The sequence below is a fragment of the Cetorhinus maximus genome, chromosome 10 (assembly GCF_964194155.1).
Source record: "Cetorhinus maximus chromosome 10, sCetMax3.hap1.1, whole genome shotgun sequence".
In the NCBI taxonomy this organism is placed as follows: domain Eukaryota; kingdom Metazoa; phylum Chordata; class Chondrichthyes; order Lamniformes; family Cetorhinidae; genus Cetorhinus; species Cetorhinus maximus.
Genome location: NC_135888.1, coordinates 57,384,730 through 57,401,685, shown reverse-complemented (window position 1 = coordinate 57,401,685; position 16,956 = coordinate 57,384,730). Strand labels below are relative to the sequence as shown.

Sequence of the window (16,956 nt, the reverse complement as noted above, 5' to 3'; positions counted from 1 at the left end):
GTCCTTTTTTGAAACTAAGTGCCATGGTGTGGGCGGGTTCTGTAGTGCGTTTCCCGCTGGTCTGAATGGCAGGAAATCATGCCCGATTTCGTGCTTGGAAGCTAATTAATTAGGCATAGGCAAGTGGCTCCCTGAATCACATGGTGGGTTGGGACTGATTTGTCTGCCCTGCCGTAACCTAATGGGTTCAAAGGCCCAGGCGCCATCTTTAAATGCCACCCAAGTATACACATTTCATTCTCTCCAGCCCAGCTGTCTTTCAGGAGATCTGTACAGATATCTGTGCAGCAGAAGAAGGTTGCCCTGAGGTTTAGCCACGACTCCCTCGAGGCATTGATAAGAGGAGCATGCGAACACCAGAATGTGCTGTACCCGTGGGATACTTCCAGGAAGCACACCAGCCTCACCTCTGGCCTGGGAGGCTATGGCAAGCCAGTCAACGCAGCTGGCAACGCCATTCAGTGCAGGAAGAGGATGAATGTTCTCATCCACTCCACCAGGGTAAGTTAACCTTCAGTTCACTCCAATCTCACACTCTCATCATGACATTATGCACTCAAAGTGTTACACTCTTCAGGGATCTCACACAACTTTAACGGGGACACATGTTACCACTGAATGTTTCACGGATATCATGCTGCACAAACTCCATCCTTAGGCCTTTCTGGGGAGGGCTCACCACACACAGGAGGCTTGCATGTTTCCCAACCTCTGCTCCATCACATTCCTTCCTTTTGTCTTCATGCAGTCCAAGCTTGCCCACAACAGAAGGGAGAATCCCAGACCGGGAGGAGGGACGGCCAACATCAGAGCTGTCCAATTTTGAGGAGGATGCCACTGAACTGGCTGGGGAGGACAGGGATCGCTCCTGTGGGGAAGGCAAGATTGGCTTCTCCCAGCAACCTAGAATAGATGATACCTCCCTGAGTTGATCACTTCCTTTATTCACAGTGAATGACATGCAATCTAGCATTCTTCCTGCTCATGAGCTAAATTTGTCTTCTCTCTCTTACAGGCATCAGCGGGTCCAGGCAGAGGAGGAAGGCAAACATAAGCCCCAGCCCACCTCAGAGGACAAAGCTGAGGAACCATCAGAGGAAGATCCATCACTGTGTTCACCCGCACCCTCCACCAGCTCTTCGACGCTCCCTCTGTTACTGTCACTGCCCCTCCAATCTTCCTGGAACCCCACGGTGTGCAGGTAGAGATCCCTCCTGTTATCCTCCAGTCTCCCCCAATAACCCTCGATCCAATAGTTATTGCTTTTGATATTCTAATCTTCCCACCTGAACCTATAACTGTAGATGTCCCAATGCCCACTGTGGACCTCAACCATCTCCATCTTAAGACTGTGTGCATGGTCATATACAGAGGAGACCCCCCCCCACCCCCCCCAACAACCGCAGGAAAGTTTGACATACCCACCTCTTCATTATGTTTTCCTCCTTTACAGACTGCAGATGCCTCCCCAAACCCTGACTATCCCACCTGCAGTGCAGTACCAAGACCCAAGACAGGCACGACCATGGCCAGTGACAAAGAGACCCCAAATTACACCCTCCCAGATAATGGAGGAAGGCAGTGAGGAGCGCAAACCTACACCCCACCAGTGTGGCATCTCACTGGCTTTGGTGAGAACCCAGAGCAGCACTGCTACAGGTAGGCTTTCAGTGTTGTGCTCACCTTGAAGTCATGAGAGAAGTGAGTGCCACCAGCTGCATGCCACTTCCATCCAAACGTGATTCAGACCAGTCTAATTTCCCACTGATGTGGTGCTTGATTGGGAGGAGCTACATGATTCCGGCGAGAAACGTTTTTAATGAGCGTTCATGAGATGGTAATGCGTGCAAATGGGGTTGCCGCCATGGATCAGCGGGAAACCATGGATCAACCGCCATGGATCAGTCTGCCATGAAAGTGGTGAAGGGAAAATTCCAAACACTTTTCCTGCTGGTGGGTTTCTGATTTTTGGCCTCTTACCAAATTTTCTGATCTTGCCCACCATGAAACCTGCTGCAGGCTGGAGGGGAAAATTCTGTCCAGATGTTGATGAGGGTAATCCAGTTGATGTGGTCGACATGGACTTCCAAAAGGGCTTTGATAAGGCGTCACAAAATAGGTTTGCTAGCGAAGTTGAAACCCATGGAACAAGGGTTTCAACATGGAAATGAAATTAGTTGAGTGACAGGAAACAGAGACTGGTGGTGAAAGGTTGTTTTTTGGACTGGAGGAAGTATACCTTCCTCCAATCTAAAAAACAACCTTTCACCACCAGTCTCTGTATACCAGTGAGGTTCCCCAGGGTTGGCACTTGGACCACTGCTTTTTTTGATATTTATTAATGATATATTTTACGGTTGGGTGTACAAGGCACAATTTGCCCTGTCAAAATTTGCGGATGACACAAAGCTTGAAAGTATTGTGAATTGTGAGGAGTTCACAATATTGTGTGATGAACAATGTATAATTTTAAAGTTGTATTTTGATATATATGGTATTTTTGTTTTAAGGAAGATAGCGCGATTCCAGTTTCACTTAGGTTTTTATGAGCCTTGGTGCCTATAGGTCTAGGTGGACCTGTGGCTGAAAGGTCAGTCTTTTGGGTTTGTTCCTATACATAGATATATATAAACATACAAACACATTTTTAATGAGGCTTTACAACCCTTGAAGTTAAAGAGATGGGTTAAAAAGGGGTTAGGAGTTTAGCACTTTGGAAAAAAACACGAAGCAGAAAAACTGAGCTGTTGTCTACTGACAGTGGTCAAGTAACACAAAGACATAGGGATAGACAGGGAAGAGTTCAGTATGTGTGTGTCAGAGAGTGAAGACAGGGATTTTCAGCTCTCTGAGATAAGAAATACTACAAGGCTACTGGGAGACTGAGTTGAGGGAATTCGTGTGTTTGCTGTGCAGTTGAAGCAATAGCGAGTTTGAAGTGCAGTTTTAGGTGTCTCCGGGAGTGATACGAGTTGGGTGAGTACCATCAAGTGAATGCTCAAGAATTCACCAAAGAAAACCATTTACATGTGTGCCAGTCTCAAGCAAGGAGCCTTTGTGTCAAGCTTGTGGTAACTCCTCACTGGTTAATGTGTCTGTAAAGATATTGCTGGGTAAAGAAATATTGAGAAATTCACTCGTCTTCATATGTTTGTATTGAGATCTTTCCAACCCATTTGTCTGGTGTAGTTAATTTTTCTTGTTGTAATAAATATTTTATCCTTTGGGTTAAAAGTTCATCAGCAGACTCCTGTGAATTTGTTCAGTAACTTTCCTCCATGGTTTCTAAAAAGAAAAGTCAGGATCTATCAAGCCACATTTCACTCTGGGATCTGACTTGTCCAGTATTAACATTAGCTGGAATCGTAACAAATGATAGACTTCAAAAGGACATAGACAGCCTGGTGGAATGGGTGAACATGTGACAGACGAAATTTAATACAGAGGTGCGAAATGATCCATTTTGATTGGAAGAATGAGGAGAGACATTATAAACTAAAGGATACAATTCTAAAGGGGGTGCACGAACAGAGAGATCTGAGGATACATGTGCACAAGTCGCAGAAGGTGGTAGGCCAGGTTGAAAAATTGGTTAAAAATGCATATGGGATCCTGGGCTTTATAAATATAAAAGCAAGGACCTTAAGATGAACATTTAGAAACTCTGTTTCAGCCTCAACAAGAGTATTGTGTCCAACTATAGGCACCACATTTTAGGAAGGATGTTAAGGCTTTAGAGAGGGTGCAGAAAATATTCACGACTATGGTCCCATGGATGAGGGACTTCAGCCATGTGGATAGATTGGAGAAGCTGGGGCTGTTCTTGGAGAAGAGAAGCTTGAGAGGAAATTTGTTGGGGATGTTCAAAATCATGAGGAGTCTAGACAGAGTAGATAGAGAGAAACTGATTCCATTGGCAGAAGGGTAGAGAACTGGAGGACACAGATTTAAGATAATTGATAAGACAATCAAATGTGACATGTGGAAAAACCTGTTTATTTAGTGAGTGGTTAGGATCTAGAATGCACTACCTGACAATGTGGTGGAGGCAGATTCAACTGTGGCTTTCAATAGGGAGTTGGATAAATGCCTGAAGAGAAAAGAATTGCAGGCCGACGGGGAATGGGCTGGGGAATGGGACTGGCTAAATTGCTCTGCAGAGAGCTGGGATGGACTCCGTTGGTGCTGTAATCATTCTATGATCCTATTCCACGATGACATTTGTCATTCAGGATTGTAACTATTGGGGTTTCAATGCTATTCTATTCATTCATTACAAAATTAACTAGCATTTCATAAATCTCACAATCAGTTATTTTCTGGTTATTAATTCCAAGTGTAAACTGAAAAAAAGGCAACAATAACAGCGCTGGCACATTTACTGGGAAAACAGAACTCTTGCAAAACCCACACATAAATGTAAAGCCAGTAGCAATAGGTCAGCTATACAATAGATGGGCTATTCTATAGTCCAGTTATACTGCATTTTTTAATGCAAAAGCAAAGTGATTTTGGCTTCAACGTAAAATATCTTGTTTAATTTGGAACTACTGTTGATGGTGCGGTATTCTGACAGTCGATGTGAGACTACCTCCATCCACTTCACTTCACACCAACTGTAGTATAATGGGAGAAGGTTAGCAGAGTTTTTCTGGATAAATAAACTAAGATGGACAAAATGCCTTTCCTCAGCTGTAATTGTCTTGTGAAAGTGAGCGTCAAAAAGTTCTCCGGCAACATTGTTAACCTTGTATTTTGATTAATTTTCTCCTCATATTCCTCTCTTGAAAACTCCAGCCCATATTTTCTGATCAGGATAAGTTTGAGGTCATTTCAGTTTGTGATTGAAGCAAATAATATACATGCATATAAGGGGGAGCTAGATAAGCATATAAGGGAGAAGGGAGTATGGCTTCCAATGATAGATTCAGATGAGGGAAGGTGCTTGAGTGGACCATAAATACCACCATTTACAGCCAGAGCGCTTGTGAAAAGCAGCGGGGCCATTTACAGAGAGAGTGCTTGTGACTTCATTTAAACACAGAGCAAGTGAGCGTGGACTTTATTTAAACAAAGAGCGGGGAGAATTCATTTAAAAAGAGCGCAAAGTGCAGAGCACAGCTGATTGCTGAGTTGGATTGGTAAGTATTTCTAGTCTTTAGGTTAAAATTAAGGCCTATTTTTATTGTTTAGGTCTCTAGTTTTTATTTTCTCGTTCTTAAAAATAGCCTGTTAAGTATAAGGTAGATACTGGTGTAAATAAATAAATTCAATAAAGTGTAAAGAGCAGGGATATGAGAGTAATTAATTAATACATTAAATAAAATAGTATAGCAATGGCAGGATAGGCGATGTGTTGCTGCTGCAGCGTGTGGGAGCTGCTGGACACCAAGATGATCCAGAGCGAACACATACGGACTAAGTGTTTGCAGCTCAAAGAACTTTGGATCTGAGTTGAGGAGCTGGAGTCCGAGCTGCAGACATTGCGCCACATCAGGAAGGGGGAAAGTTACCTGGAACTTTGCTCCAGGTGGTGGTCACACCCCTCAGATTAGGTAATTCAAATTTGGTCTGTGATCAGGGACAGGAGGGTGTGACTGCAGGTGAGGCAGGTATGGGGACCCAGGGAGTAGTGTTCGAGGAGCCTCAGCCCCTGAAATTGTCCAACAGTTATGAGGTTCTTGCAAGCTGTGTGGACGAGAGCGGGGACTGCAGGTAGGATGAGCGAGCTGACCATGGCACCGTGGTACAGGGAGCCATTCAAGTGGGGGGAGGAAATGGAAACGTACTAGTGGTAGGGGACAGTATAATTAGGGGGATAGATACTGTTCTCTGCAGCCGTGAGCGTGAGTCCCGAAGGCTATGTTGCCTGCCTGGTGCCAGGGTTAAGGACATCTCCTCAGGGCTGGAGAAGAACTTGGAGTGGGAGGGGAGGATCCAGTTGTCGTCATCCATTTTGGTTCCAACGGCGTTGATAGGACTAGAAAGAAGGTTCTGCTGATAGAATTTGAACAGTTAGGAGCTAAATTTAAAAGCAGAACCTCCAACGTAATAATCTCGGGATTACTACCTAAACCACGGGCAAACTGGCATAGGGTAAATAAAGTCAAGGAGTTAAACGTGTGGCTCAAAAATTGGTGTGGGAGAAATGGATTTCAGTTCATGGGGCATTGGCACCAGTACTGGGGTAGAAGGGAGCTGTTCCGGTGGCACAGGCTTCACTTGTACTGTGCTGGGACCAGTGTCCTGGTGACTCGAATAACTAGAGCTGTAGAGAGGTCTTTAAACTAAATAGAGGGGGGAAGGGTTCTGGAAAGGGGATACATAGGCTTACAAAGCAAAAGGACATGGCAGCCCTGCAGGGCAGCTATTTAGGTAATGATACCCAGAGTGTGACAGGGAGGGATAGAGTGTACAAACATAAAAAAACTGCAGCAAATAGGGTCAAAGGGGAAAAAACTGGTAAAAAGGTAAAATTAATGGCTCTTTACTTAAATGCATGTAGTACTCGGAACAAAATAAATGAATTAACGGCACAAATAGAGATTAATGGATATGATCTTATAGCCATTACTGAGACATGGAGGTCAAAGCTGGGAACTAAATATTCAGGGGTTTGTGACTTTTCAAAAGGACAGACAGGAAGGAAAGGGTGGTGGGGTAACTTTGTTAGTCCAAGATGGAATAAGAACGATAGCAAGAAATGATCATGGATCGAAAGATGTGGAATCCATATGGGTGGAAGTAAGAAATGACAAGGGGAAGAAGACACTGGTGGGAGTAGTCTATAGGCCCCCTAACACTAGCTATGCTGTCGGACAGAGAATAAATCAGGAGATAATGGGGGCAGGTAAAAAAGGCAGTATATTAATCATGGGTGACTTTAATCTCCATGTATATTGGGAAAATCCAATTGGCACAGGTAGCCATGAGCAAGAATTTATAGAGTGTATTTGGGACAGTTTCCTAGAACAATATGTTGTGGATCCAACCAGGGATCAGGCTATTTTGGATCTGGTAATGTGTAATGAGGCAGGTTTAATAAATGATCTCAAAGTAAAAGATCCCCTAGGAAACATTGACCATAACATGGTGGAGTTTAGCATTCAGTTTGAGAGTGAGAAACTTACTTTGGAAACACCTGTGCTAAACTTAAATAAGGGTAATTACAAAGAAATGAGAGCAGAGTTGGCTTGTGTGAATTGGGAAAGGAGTTTAGCAGAAAAGACGGTTGATGGATGGACAATGGCAGACATTTAAGAAAATAGTTCATGACTTTGAGGGTAAACTAGCAAGTAATATAAAAATGGACAGTAAGAGCTTCTTTAAATAGATAAAAAGGAAGAAAGAGGCCAAAGTGAACATAGGACCCTTAGAGAATGAGGCTGGGGAAATAATAATTTGGAACCAGGAAATGTCGGAGGAGTTGAATAAATACTTTGCATCAGTCTTCACGGTAGGAGACACTAATAGCATACCAAAAATACTAAATAATCAAGGGACATAAGTGGAGGAGGAAATAAATACAATAACTATCACTAGAGAAAAAGTACTAGGGAAACTAATGGGGTTAAAGGCCGATAAGTCACCTGGACCTGATGGGCTGCATCCTAGGATATTAAAGGAAATAACTGCGGAGATAGTGGATGCACTGGTAGTAATCTTCCAAGAGTCCTTGAATTCTGGAAAAGTCCCAGAGGATTGGAAAACTGCCAATGTAACACCCTTATTCAAAAAGGGAGAGAGACAAAGAACAGGTAACTATAGGCCAGTTAGTTTAACATCTGTCGTTGGGAAAATGTTGGAGTTTATTATAAAGGATGTAATAGCTGAGCATTTAGAAATGCATAATCTAATCAAGCAGAGTCAGCATGGCTTCATGAAGGGGAAATTATGCCTGACAAATTTATTAGAATTCTTTGTGGAGGTAATAGGCAGGATAGATAAAGGGGAACCAGTAGACATAATATATTTGGAATTACAAAAGGTGTTTGATAAGGTACCACACATAAGGCTACTTAATAAGATAAGAGCCCATGGTATTGGGGGTTGTATATTAGCATGGATAGAGGACAGGCCAACTAATAGACGACAGAGAGTTGGGATACAGGGGGACATTTTCAAGATGGCAACCTGTAACCAGTGGAATGCCACAGGAATTAGTGCTGGGACCACGATTATTTACAATATATATTAATGACTTGGATGAGGGAAGTGAATGTACTATCACCAAGTTTGCAGATGACACAAAAATAGGTGGGAAGGCAAGTGATGAGGATGACACAAAGAGTCTACAGAGGGATATAGTCAAGTTAAGTGAGTGAGCAAAAATATGGCAGGTGAAATATAATGTGGGAAAGTGTGAGGTTATGCACTTTGGCAGGAAGAATAGAGGAGCTGACTATTATTTAAATGGAGAAAGACTGAAGAAAACTGCAGCACCGAGGGATTTGGGGGTCCTCGTGCATGAATCCCAAAAAGCTAGCATACAAGTTCAGTAGGTATTAGGAAAGGCAAATGGAATGTTGGTCTTTATTTCAAATGGAATTGATTAAAATAAAGGGAAATCTTGCTAAGCCTATACAAGGCTCGAGTTAGACCACACCTAGAATACTTTGAACAGTTTTGGTCCCCTTATCTAAGGAAAGATATACTGGCATTGGCGGCAGTCCAGAGATCACTAGGTTGATCCCGGGGATGGAGGGATTTTCTTATGAGTCGAGATCGAGCTGGTTGGGCCTGTACTCACTGGAATTTAGAAGAATGAGAGGCGACCTTATTGAAACATATAAGATTCTTAGGGGCTTGACAGGGCAGATGCTGAGAGGTTTCCCCTTGTGCTAGAGTCTGGGACCAGAAGGCATAATCTCAGAGTAAGGGGGCGCCCATTTAAAACAGAGATGAGGGGGAATTTCTTCTCTCAGAGGGTAGTCAATCTGTGGAATTCTTTACTGCAGAGGGCTGTAGCGACTGGGTTGTTAAGTATATTCAAGGCTGAGATCGACAGATTTTTGATCAGTATGGGAATCAAGGGTTACGGGGAAAAGGCAGGAAGGTGGAATTGAGGTTTATCAGATCAGCCATGATCTCATTGAATGGCGGAGCAGACTCAATGGGCTGAATGGTCTACTTCTGCTCCTACTTCTTGTAGTCTTGTAACATGGATCAGTTGGGCTGAATGGCCTTTTTCTGTGCCGTATATGCTTTGTAATCACAGCAACATCTGATTCTGTTCCTACCTGATCCCCATATATACGCATACTTTTCCGCAGGAGTTGCAAAACCGCAAATAGGATGGAAACTCTTGCTGATTTTACGATTCCTTATTCCAGGAGTGCAAATGGGAATTCCAGTGTTACAACTCTCATCCCAAAGGAGATCAGCTAACTCAGCACAGAGTGCGGATTGCCCTTAGGACATCTTGTTCTGCATGAGTTTCAGTGAGATTTCATTTTGTATGTGCCCGACTAAAGTTAACAATACTTAATGAAATTGGGCAAAAGTCAATCATTGACTGTAAGCATTCTTGGGAGAAGCACCAATTGCCCTGTGGTATGGGAGACCTGGAGTTTCTACACACTCCATGGCATAATGTAAAGCTGTGCAGATGAAGCTATAGGCTTCTCCTACCAATCTGCTATCTTTAGCCCCCTGCTTGGTACAATCCATGAATGATGACATCAACTCAATGCTCAGAAATCTTTCAACTTTTAATACAGGACATTAGTGAACAGGTTGTATTTTGACAATAATCCAACAGTTCCAAACCCTGTAGAAGGTGCACCTGCAGCAATGATTGTGGGCAGCTCTGGGCCATAGTGAGCTACAATATCAAGTGATATCAGTATCTCTTTGATTTTCTCAAAAGGCCTCTGTCTTGCTTCTGCCCAGCACCATGTCTTGTTTTGTCGGAATAGCTGACGTATTGGCTCCTTGATGACAGCTAGATTGGGCATGAACTTTCCATCTCGGTTTACCATACCCATGAATCTCTGAAGCTGTCCCGTTATGAGGAACTCCTGGATTGCTCTTGTCTTCTGTGGATCAACTCTGATACCGGACACATCCACAATATGTCCAATGAACTTGACAGCTGGCTGTGAGAATTCACATTTGTTGTGAAGTGTAGGTCCTGCTTCCTGTAGGTGTTGCTTCAACACAGAGTCAATTTCCTTCTTTACTTTTGGCAAGAGTGGATGAGAACTTTTCTGGGTGTAAACAGACACACAGGCTTAGTTTCAGGACTTAGGATGATGTCATACGCTGTCTTGGTTCTGTGAACAGCTGTGGAAATTCAGCTCTGAAGTTTATAGGCTGATCTTCTTGGCTTTCCAGTTCCTCTGCTCTGCAAATCCGATGGAATTTGGTACAGGCTTTCCTGCTTGCAAGTGAATAGCTCTGGTTCAAGATCACATATAAGGTTTCAGCGATTTTTCTCTCTCTATATTGAGTGATTGCATTCAGTTGTCCTATGACCATGAGTTCAATACCTCCTGACCCATGTAGTATTTTTGCACGATGGCTGAAGAGAACTTTTCTCCAACCACAGTTCAGCATCGGAAAGAACCGAAACTGCTATACCAGTGTTGAACTTAAAGTGTGTCTTGTTACCCTCTACTAGGATATCAGCACACCTGTAACTTCCGCTTGGTTCCTGGATCTCTCCAAGGAAAGGCATCTCAAGATCATCGATATCTTCTATTTCATGGATCTTAACACCTTTCAAAGACTTCTCTTTTTGCTTTTCTTCTTACTGTGACACTGCAAAAATGGCATTCGGCCTCTTTGGCAGAACAATTTTTGTGCCCAAGTTTTTTCTGCGACACTGATTACATTTACTGGAGCAGTTTAAAGGCTCTCTTCCTACCTCTCCTGCTTTTTTACAGCCACCTCACTGCTTTTAAAGTTAACATACTCCACTGGGAATATTTTAGGATATGGTGCTGCCTGTCACCCTGAATCACCGATCGATTTTGCTTCCTGACCTCAGCTTGTCTGCTCAGTTGACTTGCCTTTGTTAAGGTTAAATCATCTCTCGACTACAAGTGGTCAGACCATGGTTCATCCAAGACTCTGACAACAATTCTGTCCCTGGTTAGTTCATCTTTAAGCTGCCGTATTCACATTTCTCTGCAAGTCTATGCAGATCATTGATAAATGTATCAATACTTTCCCCTTGTCGTTGGGTGAACTTGTTAAATTTAGCCCGCTTGACAATGGTATTCTTCCACAGATTGAAGTAGGATCGAGTGCTTTTATTACTTCATTATACATAGCTTTTTCTTCGTTGCTCCCTTGCCTGACTCCGATATTGTCTGCACAGCCACCGATTGCATATAACAGCATAATGACCTGCTCGTCGCTTGGCTTTGCTTGGAGGCCCGATGTGGAGCAATATCTGTTAAATCTTTGGCGCCAATTCAACCAAGCTTCTGATTAGCGGAGACATGTGACCTTCTCAAAGCTTTCCAGTCATGACAGAAACTTTTCCATGTTTGTTCTTCCACTTGCTGCCTATAACATTTTTGGTCTCATTGTGCTAACACAGAATATTTACAAAGCCTACTGAGATAAGGAAAATGTTACCTTTATTGGAACACATCTTACTGTGAGCTACATCTCACCATGAGGTTGTACAAGAGAGAGCAAGATCATGAGACAACACACCACTTCCTGTGTTGGTTTATACCGTGTCTCACTGGCACATCACACACTTAGAATTACCATCTTATACTAAATCTCTCCCTTGGTCTCTAATTCTCCCCATTATACTAAAAAGATAACCAGCGGTCCCTTGGGGAATATGAAAAACTTTATCTCAAAATTACCTGGTAGCTCATATCATCAGTTAAAGACAAAAACAAAAAACTACTGCGGATGCTGGAAATCCAAAACAAAAACAGAATTACCTGGAAAAACTCAGCAGGTCTGGCAGCATTGGCAGAGAAGAAAAGAGTTGACGTTTCGAGTCCTCATGACCCTTCAGCAGAACGTTCTGCTGAAGGGTCATGAGGACTCGAAACGTCAACTCTTTTCTTCTCCGCTGATGCTGCCAGACCTGCTGAGATTTTCCAGGTAATTCTGTTTTTGTCATCAGTTAAAGAGTTCTGGCTCCAAAGCCTAAAAATCAGGAAGGCATGGGAAACAAGAGTCTCTGACCCACAAGATCATCATGGATGGGGAATGCAGCTTGGCCCATCTTGGTTCATCCATCTTGAGAAACCTATGGCCTGTCCCACTGTGCATTATGGCCCCCAATTGTTTCTGAAACGATTCCATGGCTCTTTCAATCTACTATTGGCAGCCATGCCCTCAAGATTCTGCACCCTAAGCTCTTGAATTCCCTTACTCCCTGAAATTATCCATCTCACTCTCTCTCTCAAGATGTTTCTGAAAACTTAATTCTAACCAAACCATTAGTCACCTGTCTGAAGATCCCTTTCTTTGGTTCAGTATAATTTTTTTTCTCTAATTACATTCCTGTGAAGTGCCTTGGAAAGTTTTACTAAGTTAAAGGTATAATATAAATGCAAGCTGTTGTTGAATTAAAGTTTGAGACAAAGCGGGAGTCAGCAGACAAACTTTGTTGTTTACATAGATTTATTTCCTGGGTTGCTCACACCAGGAGATCAACTTTAAATTCCAGTAGACTCCGAGACCTTCTGGGAGGGCTGGAAACCTTTCATGGCCTACTACCATCAGTGTCCATTTGTCAAGCAACTTACAACATTAAAGGTATACATTTCTTCTTCCTTCTGCACTCGCCTGATCTGAACAAGAAGAGCAATACATATTTTAAAATGAAACTGAGGAAAGCTTGATGAATTTTGGATATGCTCGATAGGTGGAAGCAACCCCAAAATATTGCACACTTCCACATACTCAATCCTGGCAGTTTTACAGGTACAGATTGGGCAGAGCTGTGGGTGTGGTCACTCTAGCTGGCTGCCTCTCTTCCATGATCTTGTCCATATCTGGTGGCATGCAGTGCCTGCTGATGCACTAGATTGTTTCCTGGGATGAGAGCATTGTCCCATGCTGAGAGACTGAGTAAATTCTGCCTATGCTCTCTGGAGTTGAGAAGAATGAGAGGTGATTGTGTTGAAACATACAAGATTCTGAAGGAAATACCCAACAGGTCAGGCAGCATCTGTGGAGAGAAACAGAGTTAACGTTTCAGGTTGATGACCTTTAATTGACCTGAAGTTCTACCTGAACATTTCCACAATTTTCTATTTTTATTTCAGATTTCCAGCAGATTCAGCAGTCTTTTGCTTTTGTAATATTCTGAAGATACTTGGAAGGATAGACATTGAAATCTAGGATACTAGAGGTGGTAGGGGAGGTGGTGAGGGCACTGCCTAAGAATAAGGGACTGAGAGGAGAAATTTCTTCAGAGGGTTGTGAATCTTTGGAATTGTCTACCACAAAAGGTGGTGGTGGCTGCTCCATCATTGAGTATATTCAAGACTGAGACCAATAGATTTTTGATCTCACAGGGAATGAAAGGACACAGGGAGCAGGTGAGAAAGAGGAATTGAGGCATAAGATTAGCCATGATCTTACTGAATGGCGAAGCAGGTTCGATGGGCTGAATGGTCTACTCCTATTCTTAAATCTTATGTTTCTACAGCTAGTGGGCACTGCAAGGACTGAAGGACATAGTAGGCACAGGTAACAGCACTATTATTTAACTTTACAAGTTTTTTTTCTATGGTTTAGTTCCTTATTAGTTGTGATCCACCAAAAAATGGGTCATTTTTCTCTATTGGGTAAGAGTACAGGAGACAGCAGCACATAAGTTGGGGGGGGGGAGGGGGAGGAGTGAGCATGAGGCTCCCGGAAGCTGAATGGCATCACTTCTTGTCTCGCACTGCAACCTAACGTGCTGGCCCAGCCGTTGCAATGACAAGCGGTCTGACCACTCAGAGATCGGAGCAGGAGGCGAGCGACCAATGAGATGGCGGGGCGGGTCGCGGCTAGCAGGTTAGGTTGCGTTTCGTGGTCGGCGGCGGCAGATTTTTTTTCACACCCCCCCTCCCCCCATTGCTTCTCCATCATGGCCGACGTGAGTTTGTTGATGCAGGATGGCCTGTTACACCCGAGCCAAGCGCAGGCGGACGGAGCCAACGAGCAGCCAAAACCCAACAGCAACACCTCTAACCAGGCCCGGTACGTGGAGCGACTAAATCCGGGATGTTGGTGTAAATACGTCTTCTTCCTACGACTCACCAGCGCCGAGTCGGAGCAGACTGGCCAGGCCTCAGGCCCCGACCGCCTGAGGGGTTTTAACTGGAGAGGAGGCGGGTGGAGCTGGCGGAGAGGGGATACTAGGGGGTAGTTTTGGGAAAAGGGGGAAGCTGGGGGTGGGTAGCTGTGGGGATTGGCGGCAGGGGAAACCGGGGGGAGTGGGGGCATGTTTGGGGGAAGGGAAGCTGGGGTGGAGGACACGGCTGTCCCTTATTACTGGGCTCAGCAGTTCCATTCCCCTCCCCAAAGGGGTAATACACCACTGAGAACTCTGCTCACATTACCTAGAAGGTCTGACCAGTAACTTCACACAGGCAGTGTGTGTACATGAAGCAGCCATGTTTAATTATTAACCTTTCACCTCCCTTTCCAAAACTTCTCGTTTATCTTCAGAATCTGATTTTGGAGGGGGGGGGGGGGTGTCATTTCAGACCGGCCATTGGAGGATTTTACATAATTTATTTGTCCCTGTGGCTATCGCGTGTTTTCTCTGGTGTATGGGTATCTTTCCAGAGCCAGTCCCCCCAGCGCTAACTTGTGTAGAGAGCCTATTTTGAGTGTATTGTAGTTGTACCAGACCCCGTTGCATGTCAGTGACCTTAGAAACGGGCAACTGGACTTTTTTTTTTCTCTTTTTGCCAGGGCTAATGGATTGGCAGTGGGAATGAGCTACCTGGATAAGAGCAACTAAGAAATGGTTGCCTGAAAGGCGGCCATTGCTAACACAAGTGGCCCAGTTAAATGAAAACTGCATGCTTAAGTGTTCAGGTCTAGGTCAGATAGAGAATAATGAGCATCCTTTGTTTTTGATTGGTTGTGCAAAGCTCAGAGTTCATTGGATAATGATCAGGAATGGCAAGCTTTATGTTTTTTTTAAGTCTGGCCCCTCAGTCGCTGATTTAGACTCAGTACTAAAATATCGATTGTAAAATTGTTTTTGTTTTCCCTTGAATAGTTCTGTCAGATGATGCTTGAAGTTAGATGTTTAGATATGTGAAATTGGGAAGTTGGATGAAACATTTTGCTAACAAAAATCGTCATTGACCTGTTTTGCATGCATTTGATGACCTGATTTGGTGGGAGGGGTGGAAATATTGTAAGGTGAGCATTTCTGGAAAAGGAGAGGGATTTTTAAAGAATTGACACTTGCTGACGAGAGAGTGAGGTGTCATCCACTTCCCTACTTGGTGAGAGGCCCTCGTGAACCGAGCAAAGTTGAAAGAATTGCATAAATCAAGGAATTGCGAATTGTCATTGGATTTAATTAGCATATTTGTATTCTGCAGGGAAAGCGATATGCTTTCATAGAAACTTGCGGTTATGTAACATTTAACCAGAAGTGCTTTACAGTCAGTGAATTAGCATGCACGCTCCTAGAAACAGCAGTGAGATAAATGACCAGATAATCTGGGTTAATGATGGTTAAGGCATAGATGTTAGGCAGAATACCAGATGAAATTTGCTTTTCTTCCCCTGGTGCTCTTATGCATCTAGCCAGGAGGGCAGAAAGGGCCCCAGTTTCATGTTTCAATCACTTGATGATGTAGCAAACCCATTGGAGCTTCAAGCCTAGATTATGTTGTGAAGTACTTGTGGGGCAATTTGCAGCTGGGGCTGAGGGGAGTGTAAAGTAAATAGTAAAGGAACATTTTGAATATCAGTGTTCACAAAATTGGGGTGATTGAGGTTATGGTGGTCAGAGATATCAGCTTTTACTTGTGTTGGAGCAGTATTAATGTCTTGGTCTGTCTTGAAGACTTAGTCATTGCTGTTTTATGAAGAATTATGCAATGTTGAGGGGAAAGAGGTGGTGTCCATTGAAGAGGACAGCAAGCTTGAGTAGTGGAGAAGACATGTCTGCTCCATCTGAGACCTGAGGAATTAGTAAAGTGAAGAATGGCAACAGAATAAGTTATTCTATTCAAGTGAGGGTGTTTTTAAACTGTTTGCGATTCAATATCTGCAGTTTAAAAAAAAATTTTTGTGATTTGAAACCTTTGTCCTTGTCAGCAATACTTAAGGGTGCCTGGAATTTAATTGTACAACCTGTGATTCCAGAGGGAGTCTGCTTTTTGTTTTTGGTACTGGGCTTGAGCACTTGGTTTAAAGTTTCAGATTTTTGTCTTAATCTCAGCCCTCAACTGAGGCAGCAATAAAGAAAAACAGGAATGATGATGGCAATTCATCCTCCAGTCAAATGGGACATAGTGTAAAAATAAAATTCATTTTCCGCCTTTTCCAGAATGGCATAGAACCTTGATCTTCAACAGTCTCTGAGACTCCTAGCATTGAAAGTGTATGCTGCGTGTTCTGAGACATTGGCCTGCAGAAGCTTGGTGTTTCTTTGCACAATGAGAGTCACAAGACTATTTTCACAATACACAGCTTTGGGATATAATTAAAGGTTGACACTTTGGTACAGTATTGAGGGAATGCTGCACTGTTGTCTTTCAGATTATATGTTAAACCAAGACCCCCATCTGTCCCCTCAAGTGGATGTAAAAGATCCTGAGCTGCGGTGCAAAAAAGAGCAGGGTAATTCTGAGTTCTGGCCCATATTTGTCCTTGAATCACTATCACTAAAACAGATTCTCTGGCCATTATCACATTGCTGTTTATTGGATATTGCTGTTTGCAAATTGGCTGCTGTGTTTTCGAGAACATCGACTGCATTTCAGAAAAGTTGCTGTATATCGCTTTGGGATA

The 16,956-nt window shown here is 43.4% G+C and overlaps 1 protein-coding gene across 3 annotated transcripts in view; it reads left to right on the top strand.

Annotated features, from left to right (window-relative positions):
* Positions 1-14,018: 14,018 nt before the first annotated feature.
* LOC144685709 (transcription elongation regulator 1-like) overlaps positions 14,019-16,956 on the top strand; it is a 103,301-nt gene continuing 100,363 nt past the window's right edge. For all 3 annotated transcript variants that reach the window (XM_078550515.1, XM_078550514.1, XM_078550512.1), the window contains exon 1: positions 14,019-14,172. In XM_078550515.1, coding sequence (XP_078406641.1) covers positions 14,060-14,172 — 113 coding nt within the window. In that variant the 5' untranslated portion in view covers positions 14,019-14,059. The remainder of the gene's footprint in view (positions 14,173-16,956) is intronic.